At 41.8% G+C, this 16,401-nt stretch overlaps 1 protein-coding gene across 7 annotated transcripts in view; it reads left to right on the top strand.

Moving 5' to 3' along the window:
* Positions 1-2,075: 2,075 nt before the first annotated feature.
* Positions 2,076-16,401, top strand: part of SINHCAF (SIN3-HDAC complex associated factor) — a 29,666-nt gene continuing 15,340 nt past the window's right edge. The window contains exons 1-2 of one of the 7 annotated variants that reach the window (XM_019961380.2): positions 2,076-2,273; positions 15,993-16,140. In XM_019961380.2, the coding sequence (XP_019816939.1) occupies positions 16,013-16,140 (128 nt within the window). In that variant the 5' untranslated portion in view covers positions 2,076-2,273; positions 15,993-16,012. Of the gene's footprint in view, positions 2,274-2,302; positions 3,091-3,140; positions 3,991-4,136; positions 4,272-4,295; positions 4,552-9,008; positions 11,237-11,262; positions 15,890-15,992; positions 16,141-16,401 lie in introns of those variants that run through there. The other 6 variants (XM_070789866.1, XM_019961381.2, XM_070789869.1 and 3 more) reach the window with 6 other exon arrangements.

A 16,401-nucleotide genomic window follows, 5' to 3' on the forward strand; every position in this document is an offset into this window, starting at 1 on the left:
CAGGTGTACAACATAGCAATTCAATATTTTTGTAGATTATACTCTCTTCAAGTTATTATGAACCAGTGGCTTACAATATATATTCTTTACATAAATTTTCAAGAGAAAAGGCATTGAAAGTACATATATACATTATATATATTAAACATATATATGTATATTAAAATATATAGATATATCCTACAAACAATAATTGAAATTTGAAAAATATTACTATACTTGTAAGTTCCATACTTTCAGAAACATACATTAATGTGAAATAATTTTTGGACTATCTGTCATAAACCAAATAAGTACTCGAGACAATGTGGGCCACATTTTAAAAATCTTCTTTAAAAAGAAGAAAATAGAAGTTTATGCTTAAGAGTCTAATTTGCCATCAAAGTCCAGAAATGGTTATGAATCTTATTCTGCTTTATTTATTATGATTTAAGGATAGCCATCAAATCAATCGAGGTGATCACCATAACTTCCAAGATCATTTTAGATAAAATACAAAAAATCTAAACTAAAACTGTTTTTATGTGAAATAAATCTATAATAAATTTGAAAACATCCATCGATTTATTATTTACAAGCAGTCTGTCAAAGAATTCATTACATACCATGCACTGTTTTAGGCACTAGGGTACAAAAAAGAATGTAACATAAAATTCTTGCCCTTAGGGAGCTGACATTTTAGTGACAGGTGTCAGCTTTTTTCTCCTTTGTAAGTATTTAGCATATAGTTTTTACAAACAGTTACAGAAATAGTATGCTACAGAACCTAAAGAAAATGAAGAAACATTAGTTGAAGACTTCAGAAGTGAGTTTGTCTTGTTTGTACTAGGAATTGATTTTCACATTAAATTAGCATTTCAGAAGTAGCTATTTAAATCCATATTGTTGACACTACAGTGAAAGCAGTGAAACTAGTCAGCAGATGATTAAGTTTTATGGTTGATGTCCACACTTTTGTATCCTGGGACCAATATCAAGTTTCTGGGAAAAACATCCTTGCTCTCTCCCCATGTCCCTCAATCATTAAGTCAGGGTCTCAGCTTGTTGTTGGTGTTAAATGTGTTCTGGGAATAAAGATGTATCTCAATTATTCTTTCTGCATTTTTCACTTATCAATCTGAGAAGATTTACTTCAGCTTTTCCAGGTTTTTTCCTATCCTGAGGCAAGAAGCATTTAGATTGTTTATTATATATTCCACAAGGGAAAGTCTGCATTTAACTGGCTACTTTTTCAATTCCCAAGACCATCAGTTAGTAGAATCAATATTATTTCTGGGTGAGTGGAACAACCTTTACTAGCAGCTGGAGGTGTATGTACATTTCTAGCTAGATTACTGACTTCCCACTAACTAGTCTATTAGGAAAGCGACACTGTTCCCACGGAAATTAACAACCATTCAATTCAGGCTTGAAATCTTAAGGCTGAAGTGGAGAAAAAAGTGGATTGCCATGGGTTCTGTTACTGTTTGAGGAGGGCAGACAGGAGTTAGTGAATGGATAGTGTCAAAATTGGACTTTACTAAATGACTCATTAAAACTCCAAGACGAACCTCTACTGGCCCCAGAAGAGTAAAACAGAAAAAAGATTAAAAAACCTGTTTTCAAACAAAATTTAGCAAATGTGGGAAACATATAAATTCAGTCTGGATACTTGCAAGACCACCTCCCCTATCACTCAGGCCAGAAACCGGGCACAGGTATGAGAACTTCGCAAAAACAGCTTTCAAAACTATTTTCCAACGCGAAACGGTGTGCCTGAAGAGCTTCGGAGTGGAAACCACTTCACGCAGTCTAGTATTCTCCCTGGGTTGCTAACCTCTCCGCCTTTCCCATCCCGCCACTCCCACTTGGCCTCCGCCTCAAGGCAGAGGGCGTTTGTTTACGTGACGTCAGCCGTAGTAAGCAGCCCCCGCCCCCGTTTCCCTCTGGCCGCCGCGTTTCCCGCGCCACGGCGCTTCTCCCCTTAAAAGGACAATAGAGGCCTCGGGAGCGCGCTCGGCCGCCGGGCCTTTTCCCCTCCCAGCCCTCGACGCGCGCGCGCCCGTATGCAAATAAGTTCGATTCAGGAGAATTTTGTACCGGGAGCCGCGCGTGCGCAGAGGGAAAGCGGAATCTACACCTTCCCCGCCAGCGGTAGCAACTGCAGAACTGCAGGAGACAATCTTTCTAGACAAGGCAGTTGAGGAGGAGGGAGCGATTGAAGGGGGGATTGACTTGGCGTGCACTGTGCCCCTCGGGAACGTTATTGCGCGTGGAACGGCTGCTTTTGGAAGGTGAGTAACTCGAACCATTACTGTGGTGCAAAACTGTCTCACGAGGCTTTGATTTCAGAGTGGTTTCTTTTCTCTTTTCACCTCACCTCACTACCTCCCCCAGTCCTTCTACAGACACACGCACACATTTATACACACAGGAAGTTTTGTCTTGGAGATGGCATTTCGGGGAGCGCTGTTTTCGTGATCTTCAGACCCCAGATTCTTTTGTATCTGCATGTTTAGTGTGCCCTTTTTAATTGGGGAGGTTATTTGAGGAAAAGCGAAAGTCTTGGGGTGGGGGAAGTGAATGGAGCCAGGAAAGAGGTGAGGAGTCGCCAGAGTTGAGGGATCCACGTTGAAGGTGACAATGACTTTTCGCAGCCGCAGTGTTCGCTAGCGAAAGGGAGCCCGGTGGCTTAAAGGCCCCAGAGAAAAGGACTTGCTGGCGATTGCAGAGGGGCCCCGGGTCTGTGCACCCGCGTGGGCGCGCGCCCGGGAGTGGCCGGGCGCCGTTGTTGGCCCTCGTGGTTTAGTTTCTTGCGGCCCCTCGGGCGTGTTGTCAGGAGGGTGGACAATGAACGCCCCTTGCTCGGAAACTAAGTTGCCGCCTACTTGCGAGCTGGAGGGCGAAGGGGGTTTAAATCGGCCTTTCGGGTCGGTGCCGGCGTGGCCACAGTGCACGCGGGTGGCGTTGTCCGCCCAACTCCGGAGGGATGCGGATGCGACAATGAGCAACACGCGGCCGCTCGGAAGCGGCCCCGGCTCGCAAACGCCTCTCCTCGGGCCGCGCCCAGACAGCGCAGGCGTCCGGGGTGTCGGTGGAGCCCCAAGTTTGGTTCGCAAATTTATTCACCTGTAGCGTATAAAGTGGGCGCCGCGGAGCTCTCTAGGGCGACGGTGTGCGGCTTAAGATGGCCAGTCGGAGCCGAGTTGACTCCGGGATGGAGGCAGCGGCGTTGTCTGCGCCTGAGGAGTGCGGGAACTCTGGAGGGCACTGCTTTTTGTGGGGAGCGTGACAGACCACGTGCTGGGGCTACAACCCGGGTTTGGTCCGGGGTTCGACTGAGTGTCGGGCTCGCGGTTAGCGGGGAGATGCGGGCGCTGTCGGGGCTGGCCGGCCGGACAATGTGACTTGCTGATGATGGCGTCTTGCCAGTTTAAAAAGCAGAGTGAAAGTCGCCAACTCTTGGCCGGTGCGGGGCGGGGGATTCGGGCGTTTCTCATCAAGGACATTGCAAAACTTTGATTAAATGGGCCTACTGCTTGGGGAGGAGGGCGGGACCAGCCCCAGACTCCCGGGGCGCCGGATCCGGACCCTTCCCCTGGGCGATCGTCAAGTGTCTCCCCCTGGGAAACAATCCCACGCCCCTGATGCTGCACGTAGGCAGCGCCCGGCTGGACAGAAAACAAAGAGCTGCATGTGCCGGTGCGGGCCCGGCCGGCGCTGGAGGCGGCCGCCTTGCAGGCCGGGCCCTCCTAAGTTCGGGCGAGTTTCGGGAGGGGCTTTTGTCCCTCGGCCCCTCTCGGGGAAACTTTGGCGACGCTACTTGTGCGCGGTGCGGTGCCGGAGCGCGTGGGGGAGGCGGCGTGCTTCCTCGCGGCGGGCGGCCGAGGGGCAGCAGTCGGGGCTTGGCGCTGGAGCCGGGGCGCCGGGTGCCGCGACGGCCGAGGGCCCGGGAGAGAGCAGCCGCGAGGGCTCGGCCCGCTCCCCGGGGCCGGAGCCTGCGTCTGGGAGGTCTGTGGATCCGCCTTTGAAGTCGAACTGTTGCCATGTTTGAATTACGTCAGGGCAAAGCCATGAGGAGGAACAAGCCCCGGCAGCACGGCGTGCGGGAGGCGCGGCCTGCGGGAGGCGCCGGGCCGGCCGGGTGGGCGGGCGCGGGGCCCGTTGTTCCGGCGCAGGTGAGGGAGGCGGCGGAGAGGGACGCGCTTCCCTCTCGCCGCCACCCCCCTCCCCTGCGGGCAGCTCTCCACTGGAACTTTCCTCCCGACCCCAGCTGCTGTATTTACCCACGGGTCCGCCGGGGAGCTGTTCTGTTTGCTGCCTGGGTGTCTCTCTCTCGGCCGTCGCCGCGTGCCCGGGGGGAAGCGCAGCCTGGGGCCACCGCGGAGGACTGGGGCGGGACGGGGAGGCATTTTGCTGCTTTCGGGGAAACCGGCGAGCACCCCTTCCCCCGAGCCGAGCCGCGGCCCGCACGTTCAGGGGACCCAGCCCCGACGACACCCAAAAAGCAACCGCAGGGAACTTCGGGGCTCCCGTTGTCCTACAAAGGGAAGTGAGGACTGTGGGCAAACCGTGCGTGCAGCTCTGGTCTTTGTGTGTTTACGTGTGGGAGGGGGGGCCGGCTGTGGCCAGGGCTGTTTTGGTTGGGGAGGTGCTACTTGGGGTGGTCGCGCGGTGCAGAGTTTGTTCTGGTAACTCTGACCCCTACTTGGTTTCTTTGTTTTTATTTTCTCTCTAATCTTCGATTACTCCAGGCACCCGGAAGACCAGGAATTACTGTGTAGCCAAACATGAACCCAGTGCTAAACAGTTTCTCCCCATCCGTCCTTCCGCGCACTCCTCACTCAAATTATCCTAAGGAAGCTTAAGAAAAGTGCCCCCGCCCCAACCCCGCCTTTCTCCTAATAATTTTTTTAAAAAATGAATTTGACCTTGTCATTAAAAGTACTCAAAGCACCTGTTTTTTAACTGGAGTTTGTCACTCTTGAGCGTTTTCATAATTGATGTTACAAAACCGAAAACGTTTATTAGTTGCTCAATCTGAATAAACTTCTGGGACTTTGTTTCTGGTGGGCTATGGCATTTAAAGTATTTACGTAATGGTTTGGGCAAGGGGGAATCTTTTGGCCTAAAGGTGTGCTCAGCTCAGGTTCCTGCGTTATCTTTGGACGACCTTGAAGAAGCTAGCACGTAGGAGTTAGGCCTTTCTAGGAGATTTTCTGTGGGGGCTGGGGAGGAAGCTGCTCAAGGGGATGATATAAGGTAACGGTTAGCTGTCCCTGCTAGCTCTTCCTAGTTCCTGTGAACTGGGCTTGACCTGCTGGTTACCCCTCTTAGATTTTCTTTTCAAGCTAACTTTTTTTTGGTATGTGGCCCCAGGCACAGCTCAGAAATTATGCTGGTTTGACACATGGATGCTTCTTTGGTATTTGGGGTTTGCTTGCAGTCTAGACATCCGATAAGCAGCACCGTGTCTGTTGTTTCTTTCCTTATTGCTCCTGTATTTTGATCATGTTTAAGGGTTAGAATCTAAAAGTGGCGTTTACTGAAAAATAAAAATATCCTTTGAGGGCCACGCCCACACATACCAGACTATCCATACAAATTGAAACCAGTTTTGTGCTTTCGTTGTTTTGCTATTCAGTATACTCTTTTCGCCCAAGTTTTGGTTGACCGAATGACAAATACCTAAAGGCTGCCAATATTAGTACATTTCTGAAATGAACAGAAACATCTTGTCAAGAGAATGAGAAACTTCAGATTTAATAACCTTATGGCTTTCCTTTGGGGAGTTATTTCTCTGGGTCAGGTATTTATTAATAAAACGCATATGAGCTTTGCCAATACACTGAGATTCTTTAATTTGTTTTCTTAATTAGTATTTCATAGCCGAGTTACAGCTAGATTTCAATGTTCTGAGAAATTTCAAGTGTATCTAGAGTTTAAGGCTTCTGTTTTAAATATCAGATGATATGTGCAGCAGAGATTTGGTTTATCAAGGTAAATGAGTTGAGAGTGGGAAAGACACAGACAAGGTCTGTGCTGCCTTCTCGTTTTGCATTACTTTTGTAAGAGATTGGAGATAAAAAGTTCAATACATAGTATGTTCTAGAATCTTGGGTGGGCCTCAAGACTGCTGTTGCACAGTACTATTCTGTATATCTGGAACCTGAATGATCAGTTTTTTCTCTAGAGTTGGCAGTCAGACCCTGGGAAAACCTGGCTCATAAGCTCACAGTCAGGCAGATTTATGTCACAAAAGCATTTTGAGAATGATTTTCCATGTAAAATAAGTTTCTCATTGGGAAAAACTTAAAAGCTAATTTGAAATGTAGACCAACGTCATAAGCTGTTGCAAGGACACATTAATTTACTGTGCTAGGCACATAGTAGGTTGCTTTAAAAGTATTACATTTTCTTTTTCTTCCTAAGCAGTGCTAGGCATGTAATTGGCTAAGAAGGAGGGAAGTACATTTGTTGAGGCCCTAGGTTAGTGTTCAGAAGTCTATGGGGTTGAAAAGACGTGATCCAAAGACGCTTGGTTTCCAAAGATGTGATCATCTTAAGCAAGTCGCTTTGTTTGTAGTCAGATTTTGTCATCTGCAAAATAGCAGTAATCATATCTGGTTCTCGGGGATGTAAATAAGTAAATCATGTGCTTGGTAATACAACCTGTTGTCCTCACAACTTTGGAAAGTAGATATTTTGCAGAAGACAAAACAGGTTTGGATCAGTTTCCTTGCTGGAATACATAATTTAGTAAATGAGAAGTGGAAAGAATAATTGTTTTTGGCCCCATCCCCCACCTTCAGAAACTGTTTCTGGGAAGGCACTGCCTTAAACTCCTGGTTGCCAATCTAATTCTGATTCAACCAGGTAACATCAGAAAGTCCAGTGGAAATCTAGAAAATACCATCTTCTTTCTGATTTGTCCACAAGAGTGTCCTGTTATAAATTGAAAATATTTTGTTATCTTTTGGTTCTCCAGTTTCTCTTTTTCAGTTTCCCTTTTAATTGAATCTGCAACTGAGTGGTTTTCTGTATTATGGAAATGCAGCTAATCCAAAAGAAGGGAGTTTATTTTCAAGGGAGAGTTTTCTTTTTGTACTAGAAATATAGAAGTCACAGACACATTTGCTATTACATATTCAAGTAAAAAAGTTGCAGTTTAACTAAAATAATTTTTTTAGCTTCATATTTAGCTGTTTCCACCTACTATAAGTTTGCTTTGGCTTAATGTTATTTTAATTTGGTTGATGTTAATGTATGCTGAGTTTAAATAGCTCTCATTTTGAGATTCATTTCTACACACATTGTTCTCTTAATCCTCCCTTCCTCTACACATGCCTGCTTGAAATCAGCAAGAAATATTTTTTCTACCAATTGTTATGAAAACGTTGACTTGTTTACTATTAGTCTTTTCTGATTAAAGTCATTCATTTGGTTTATATTTCTTGGAAATCTTTAAAGCCCACTTTTTTGGGGGGGGGTGCAAAAGTTTAGAAACTAAATGTTAAAGAAAAATGACATTGTTCACAACATCAGTTTTGTTTTTTGTTTTTTTTTTAATGCCCGTCTTTATTGTGGACACCATTCCTATTTCATGCCCTTACAAACACTGTTCAACTCCATTTTGTCTACCCCACACTTCTTAGCAAGTTCCGTGCAGTTCTGTATACGATGTACAGTCAGCACCTGGTTGTAATGTAAGACTTATTAATAGTTTCTGTCCTGTAACAGTTTATCATTGAGTATAGGGAGCAATCCCCTGGAGGAAGGCATGGCAACCCACTCCAGTATTCTTGCTTGGAGAATCTCCACGGACAGAGGAGCCTGGTGGGCTACAGTCCATGGGGTTGCAGAGTCTGACACCAGTGAGTGACTAAGCACAGAGGGAACAATACCTTAAACAAGTACGTGAAATCCAGTGTGTTTGTTAGGAATGGAAAGGTTTTATAAAAAATGTAATTCTCAAGTAATTTCTTAGGTTAAGAGGATGAAGGAGAAACCATTTGGACAGAAATAGCAGCCTTAAGTATTGATATGGCTAGTTATTAAGGTTGATTTGACACTCCTGGAATATCAGAATTCTATGTTGGGAGTAGCTGGTAGACGGGACTAGATCCTGAAAAGCTTTGAATTTCTTGCCAAGGAGTTTGGATATTATCCTGATATCCAAGTGTTTGTACCTTGGAAGGAATATTAATATTTGAACTTTTTAGGACGATACCACCTATTTGAAGGGTGCAGCCTTATAAGTCAGTTATGAGGCTCTGACAGAAGTTCAAACACCATAATGAGGGACAAACAGACAATGGGAATGGAAGGAACATGAACCAGAGAAGTGAAAGTAGAAGCAGATTCTCTAAGGACTTCATCATGGAGATGGTAGAGATCTTGCAGAAGAAGAGAAGGGAGCACCTGGTTGACTTTCAGATTTTTTATGTGATTATATGGATTAAAGCCAGGTTAGGTGAACACAAAAAGAATATGTTTGGAAGAGAAGACTATATAATCAGGAGGGCATTTAAAGGTTAGGACTGCCAGTCCTTGTGCTTCAGAGAGCTTTAGGAACTTTGCTGAGATTTGGGTTAGACCAGGTATGTACTTTCTTAACATTTTTGTCAAGTTTGAAAATGGAGAACAACCTTCATGGAAAGGAATATGGTCATTTCATAAACTTAAAATCTCTGGAAATTAAGTTCCTCCTTCCCCACAAACTTGTTCTTAAAACCTTCAGAAATCAGGATTCTACCCTCATTTTAGTTAGTTGGGTGTGTCTTGGGACAGACAAGAGTTTATATTTCTATAATGTGCAAGTCATAAATTTAAGGAAATAAATGGTATGCATACACTGATGTTTTCATATTCTTGCTCCACAGCATTCCTGGAAAGTAGAAGTAAGTTTTTACCCTAATATTACAGAGGACAAAAAAATTTGAGGTGACTGTCTATTCACTTGTAAAGACACAAGCAGAAATATAGACTCCAGTTTGACTTCTTCATCACACTCACGGTAGTCACATTTCCTAACTAATAATCATCCTTTAAAAGCAAATAAATACTATCCCCCCAACCTTTAACTTTCTCATTCACTGGAATTTGAAATTGGAATACCCAGTTTTGTTTTGTTTTTACAGTATCAAAATGGGAAGACCTAGTATTTGTTTTTACACTGTCTAAAACTCAGAGACCTGGATTTGTGATTTTTATTTTTAGCCTGTGCTATGTCAGCTGAAGACTTAATTTCTGAGTGTGACCCCTTTCCTGTAGGAGGAGTTCTAGGGTCTTCTACTGAGCGTGGATTCCATAGGCAGCACTGGATAAATATTTTATCATATAATTTCTCAGTCTGGGTACATGTTTGGAGAAGCTTTTGGCAGATAAGTGGGCATCCACCACCTCTTTCTGTTTTTCTCCAGGCAAGTTTAAATTTTTAAATTTCACTTGGAAAAAGTGAATTAATAAATTCAGAAACTTTGGTGTTGGGATGTGGGTAGGTATCTACTAGAAGCAGGTAAGAGGAAATAGTAGTGTTTGATTGCCCCATGGTTTTCCTTAAGCACTGCTGAAACATCTTTTTGTAGGGGAATACTGCAACCAAGTGGCCTGGCAGTGGGAGAACACAAAACAATCCTATTTGACGCTTTGTGAAGAGTGTTGCTACAGTTACACTGTTAGTGTTTACTAGAACCTGTACTTACATGTGATTAAAGACAGCATACCGGTGACTAAAATGGTGTCGAAGGTGGCATTACCAGTTTCAGGCACTCGAGATGGCACTTAACTTTGGATCATAAGTGCTTTTTCGTATTTATTTCTCTTCCTTTCCCATAATCATGCCGTTTAAAGTTCAGCTCTAAAAAATGCATCTCCTTCCCTTCAGAGTTGTCTTTGGTTGCTTGGTTCCTTTCCTCTTTGTTCACTGCTGTTTCCTTCCCACTTTACAAATCTTTTGCTTGTCTCGTCTCTGCAGTTTCCTTCCCATTCTGTTCTGTCTGTTCTGATTTTACTAGTCTATTCTGTATGCTCTCTTGTGGAATGTATTTGCTAATGTGTATCTCTTCATCTGTATGTCTTTGAGGAAGTTTATTTAAGTTCTTTGGGCTTTTTCAGATTCCTCTTTAGTTAAGTCAAGATATGTGATGATGACTAAAAGTTTTGGGGTATGGTGCTCTTGATTAAAAAAAAAAATAGTATAGAAGGGAGTAAAGTGAAAGTAAACCTCCTTCATTCTTGCACCCCTCAAAGACCATTGCTAGTTATTGGTTCTTAAATGTCTATTTTAAAAAGCCAGGTTGTGTATTCAAGATCTCATTAAAAACATACTATATAACAAGATATCTTAAAAAACTTCCCTCCCTGCACATGTTGTAGATCTCTACTGCCTTCTTTTAAGGGCTGAAAGGGTATCCTGTAGTATGAAGACACCATACTTTAACCAGTCTGAGAATCCATGGACATTTACATTGTGGCGCAGTGGTAAAGAATCTGCCTGGCAGTGCAGGGGATGCAGGAGACGTGGGGTCGATCCCTGGGTCAGGAAGATTCCCTGGAGGAGGAAATGGCAACTCACTCTAGTATTTTTTCCCAGAAAATTCCACGGACAGAGAAGACTGGTGGGCTATAGTCCAAGGGGTCACAAAGAGCTGGACACAGTACCTGAGCATGTATGCAGGCACAGTATTTTATGTGTGCTTTTTTTAGAAAAGAAGTCTAGGTCATTTGGTTTTTTAGAGAAAATGATTAGAAGCTATAGGGTTTGGTCTCTTGAAAATGAAGGACAATTGAGAAATGTTTTAATTTGGGAGGTTGCACCCCTAATTTGTGCATCAGAATTTCACTTCTCAAGATGGTATGGGCAAGTTACAACGTTAACTATAAAAGCTGATTTATCATCATCTTTGGCATATTTACTTCTGTTTTCTTCTACCTGGTCCATCCAGTGCATTTTGAATTTTGAAAAAACGATTTTAAAACATTTGTTTATTTTGTTTCTTGGATGTGTTGAGTCGTCTTTGCTGCACTGGAACTTTCTCTGGTGCAGCAAGCTGGGGCTGCTCTCTAGGTGTGGTGCGCGAGCTTCTCACTGCAGTGGCCTCTCTCGTTGTGGAGCGTGGACTTTAGGCAGGGCGTGCGGCCTCAGTAGCTGTGGCACAGGGCACGTGGAATCTTCTTGGACGAGGGATGGAACCCATGTCCTCTGCGTTGGCAGGCGAATTTTTAACCACTGGACCACCAGGGAAGCCCCTGAAAGGTATTTTTGAATATAAGAAAAACAACTACCCAGAAGGAATCTAGAAAATGGAATTGGGGAAGTTATTACATTGGAGGAGCTATTGGTGTCCTTCAAAGCATACCAACTGAGGTGAACCTAATAGATGTTACATATATCATAATAAGAACCCTTATAAGATTTGAAAGATAAGAAAATACTCTGCAGAATTAAGATCTTCATCTCACTGTCTCCTAATTCCATGTTAGAAAGGGTACTAAAAGCTCTAAAATTAGCATTTTTCAAGATTCTTCATACTGTTCCTTAGTTGATACCAAATCAAGTATTTGGTATTACTAAAAATTAAAAGAGATCATCTTTAAGCTTGGAACTATCAGAAAACTTCTTATACAGCCTTTGTATAAGGTTGTGAAGATTACTTCACCCTCATGTTATTCTGTGCTCGGTAAACTTACATTATGTGTGCTATATTAAGTGTACTAAGACATCATCCTGCTCTTTGGGTTCATAGTCTCATTAAATCAGATTAGAATTGGCTCTTTTGTATCTTGATAAACAGTGGTTACTTCACGCTTTCCTTGCTTCAACACTAAGGATGCATTTCCCCATCCTTTCATTAAGTTGATCATTGAATTTTTATGAAATTTACAGTTTTAAAGTAGATGAAACCCCAATAAGTCAATCAAAACAAATGTTCAAAATTGATTGTTGTATTTTAAAAACTCACATTGCTGTCTCTGTATGCTATTTGTTCATGTAATTACAGTTATTTCTCTTATGGCTTTTGCTGACTTAGCTATTAACTTTAATTTTTGAGATTAAATTAAATTGGACAGAACAGTAATTTCAGCATGGTTGGTTTGTCTTTAACTGTTACAATGTTTTTTAAAAATTGTGGCTTTTTGGCTGACAGTAGGTAAAGAAATGTCAGTGAAAGTGCTTTATCAAACATGAAGTACTGTACAAATGATGGTTTTTTAAAAAAGTTTAATCCACACATTTATTGAGTACATATTACATGATTGACAATATTGAGGTGCTGAGGTTACAAAGATGAATAAAGTCAAGAGACTTCCAAACCCAATCTTTTTATTTTTAGAAACAAGCTTATTGTAATAATTTATATATCATAAAATTCACTCTCAAAGTATACAATTCAGTAGCTTTTAGTATATTTAGAGTTTTGCAACCACCGCTACTGTCTTATTTTTAGAAGGCAAATGGCAGTTTTTAAATCAGCATTTTAAGTCTTTTATTTTTGCCTTTATTTCAAAGGTAAAATTTTTTCTGATTCTGCAAATACTTAAGGGTGATATTATATGGAGTCTACTCTCATCTGTAACTATTCATCAATTAGGAAGCAGATGGCATTGGCTTCCTTCTATTAAAGCACTGCTGAGTGATGTGACATCTGTAAGAATACATGCAAAAATCACTAATAATTTGAACAAATAGGTTGTTCTGGAGGAATCATTTAATATTGTACAAATGTGAGCTTAGGAAAGAAATACTCTTTTAAAAACTGAAGTTGATTCAGTTTTATTATGTTACTTTTTATTATGTTAATTTCAGGTATACAAAACAACATAGTGATTCAGTGTTTTATAGGGAAGAAGTATTCTAAAGACCACTTCGTTTGTTGAGATAATAGAAATCCCAAGTTTAAAATCAAATTGTGCCATGCTCACTCACAACCTTCTCTCAAATATATAAAGTAACTTGGTTTCAGAGCCATTTTGTGTCTTAGTTTTTTCCCAGAGATTAGATAAGGTTTTTTATTTTTTAAAACATTAGTGGGTCTGTAGGTTTTGTGAAAACTTTGAGTTACTCTCTGGCCTCCCCAAAGCTCAAAATGGTTAAACACCAATCACTGCTTAAGTGGGTTGCTTGTAAACAAAGCCCAAAATGAAACCCCTGTGTATTTACTGCAGATTCCCAGGTGCCTCTCAAGTGCAGGAATAAGCTCAGAAAAGGTTTACTAGGTTTATTAAGTAATCATCCATTAAAAGGCTCATGTGCTACTTGTGTGTTGCATCAGGACAGGTGCCTGCCCCCTTACTGCACTTAGCACTGAAAGAGGGTGAACCCTAGAATTCAGACTCCCCACTCAGCTGTTTAGGCAGAATTTTGTCAGGAAAAACAAGGTTGCAGAGCTACATAAAAGATATCAGTCAGAAGACATCAGGCTATTAGATTTTCTCTGATGTCTAAGAAGAACATTTCTCAGGCAGAAGAGTGGATTGTTTCACTTACTATTGGGTAAGTTTTGTGGCGATTCCTACCACCAACAAAAATTGATTCGCAATCGCTGCTGATGAAAAGGAAAGTAATATTTAGCTATAGCCTTAATATTCCCTAGGAGCTTGCCAGCATGATAACTGGCACAAACTATGACTTCTTGGTCAAATCCAGCCTCAGTGAAGGTAGTAGTTCATATCTTGGAGATGACCCGAATTTTTTATAGTTTTGATAGTATGTTTATTATTTGTGGTAGGAAGGGGATTGTGAGGGTAGAATAGTCTGTCCTGTAATGGGATTTGGCCTGTGTATTAATGGAATGAACTGGCCTTTCTTGCTGTACTTCCTCTGTCCTTGCTGAGAAGGGAGAAGGGAGGTTGAAGTTTCCTGGAGCTATTGATGAAGCTGGCGACTGCAGGAGGATCTGTGGACTTTTGACCTTGATGATAATGGGAAGGTATTAGGGGAATTTGGAGAGGCCGCAGGTTGGTGTAATGACTAGAAAGAGTTGTGTTACATTTTTGCCTCAAAACAGGAATATACAAATTAAAGCAGTAGCTTCTACTTTCTTAGTACTTCTTTTAAAGTTTGTATAAACCTGTGTCGTTTGACATTGTTTTTTCCAAAGCAGTGCATGGCCGTTTTCTTCAGGAGGCAATTTTCTTTTCATTTATCATGTGAATTTTTGTTAGACTGAAAAAAAAATCTACCTCATTTCACAGGTCTATGCCTTTTCCTACTATATATTGAGCACCTTCCTCATTTTTTTCCTTTCAAAAAAGTCTCACTTAATGAAAACAATTACCTTAATCAACTAGAAACATTATGTTCTTGTTTGTTTTAACAATTCTTAAACTAACTTTTAGTTTAGAATTAACTATTGAAATGCATCAGTGGCCTTCTGATCCATCACATCTTTCTTTTACTTGCCTCTCAAAAACATCAAAGAACACTAGTCCCTGTTTAAAAGGAAAACTTAAGTGTTTGGCTAATTATTTGCTGAGAAATTATTTTCTTGAAAGCAAATTTTAAATCCTTTGTATTTCAGAATTGCTTCATCTCAAACACACACACGCACACACACAGAGTCTAATTATTTGGTTATTTTTCTAAATCACTTTCATAAATACTTACTGTGGTATGGCTAACCAGAATTGGAGTGGAAAGAGGTTAGGGAAGAGGTCATTCAAAGACAAACACCAAGGCTTTTGTTTTACTCATATATTTGAGTGTATTTCTAAAAGAACTTTAAAAAGGATGGCATTCCTTTTAAAACATGGTTATAACTCCTAAAACTGTGGGTACAAATCTAGTTCATTTTAATCATTTTCTCTATGCTTTATGTGATGTTTGTGTGTGTGTGTGTGTGTGTGTGTGTGTGTGTGTGCATGCGCACCCACACGCCCACACACACAGAGGCCCTGCTCTGGATTTGTCCTTTGGGGTTTAGTTTCTGTTCATTACATTTTCATCACCTCTTAGTCCAGATGTTTTGTGAAGTTGGTCCTTGGTTTGGATATTCTAAATTATTTATAAGGTATATGTTTACTACCAGCTGCCTTTTTGTTGCAACCAGCCCTGGAGTTCTTTCTTCCTTCCTTGATGGATGTTGAGGGTTTTTTTGATCATGGAAATCACAGTTTATCTCACTCTACATTTTTGAACATCTGCCTCCCACTATTATAGCTCTCAGGCACAGCACCTCATTGAAGAACTTCAAAAACCTCTGTTAACGACTGAGGGTCAGACCACTGGTCAGGCAACATGAGCTCACTCTTAATCTGTCTTAATGATTTATGAAATTAGCATTCTTAAACTATAACACTAGTTTTTTGTATGTTTTACATCCTCCTTTCCGTAGTTTCAATTCAAGGATAACTTGCCTGCTTAGAACTTCCCGTTTATCACAGAAGAAAGCCCCTCTGATTTCCCATAGGGCAAAGTAGTGTGGGTTGATGCATTGAGCTACTTCTGTGCTTAGTATCAGATTATAGTCCTGTGGTAAATGCTCAGAACTTTCCAAGAGGGGAATCACAGTAATGCAAACATGCAGAGTAAAAAGGGGTACCTTTAATTTTAGGACGTGTCCTCCACTATGTATAATTCCGGTGTTTCCCAGGATAGTGGAGAGAGAATTTGTTGTATTCTCTACTTTGTTGTTGGGCAGTCAGTCAGTTGTATTTGACTCTTTGCAACCCCATGGACTGCAGCACGCTAGTCTTCTCTGTCCTCTTCTTAGAAAATTGAATTTTAGAAAATGCCTGCTTCCTGCAGTTTTAGAGTGAGTTTTTGCCAGGATAGTAGAAGGAGGTTGGAGAAGCCTTGTTATATATCAGAACTGTTCTGTTTGTTTTAGACACTTGGCGTGCTCGTGTGCCAAGAATTGAGGTAGATTCAAGAGGTCTTCACCAGAGCCCTCCTGTCTGGCTTGGTCATGTAATACCATGTGGCAGGGGGAGGGGTGGAGCAGAGAGCTTGCTTTTAATGGTTTCTTGTTATAGCCCTCAACAACACTGTGTCAATTCCCTTGGCTTTACAGGCTATTGCCCAGAAGAAAAGATGTTTGGTTTTCACAAGCCAAAGATGTACCGAAGTATAGAGGGCTGCTGTATTTGCAGAGCTAAATCCTCCAGTTCTCGATTCACTGACAGTAAACGCTATGAAAAGGATTTCCAGAGCTGTTTTGGGTAAGATCATGTGATGTTTGTACCATTTTTAGAGTGAAAAAGATCACAGTATAAGGAAATATTTCTAAGCAAAGGGATTGGAACAGTGCAATAATAATTAAAATCACTCATATTCTAATCTAGGTTGTTTCAAGGCACTTGCTCTTAAATCCAAACAATACTGAAAGCATACCTTACTTTTTTTTCTAGATTATGAGGAACTACCAAGTTTATTGTGAAGCCCTTAATCATGGGGGAGTTGAGAGGGAGGCTCAAAAGGGA

The sequence above is a fragment of the Bos indicus genome, chromosome 5 (assembly GCF_029378745.1).
Source record: "Bos indicus isolate NIAB-ARS_2022 breed Sahiwal x Tharparkar chromosome 5, NIAB-ARS_B.indTharparkar_mat_pri_1.0, whole genome shotgun sequence".
Taxonomy (NCBI): domain Eukaryota; kingdom Metazoa; phylum Chordata; class Mammalia; order Artiodactyla; family Bovidae; genus Bos; species Bos indicus.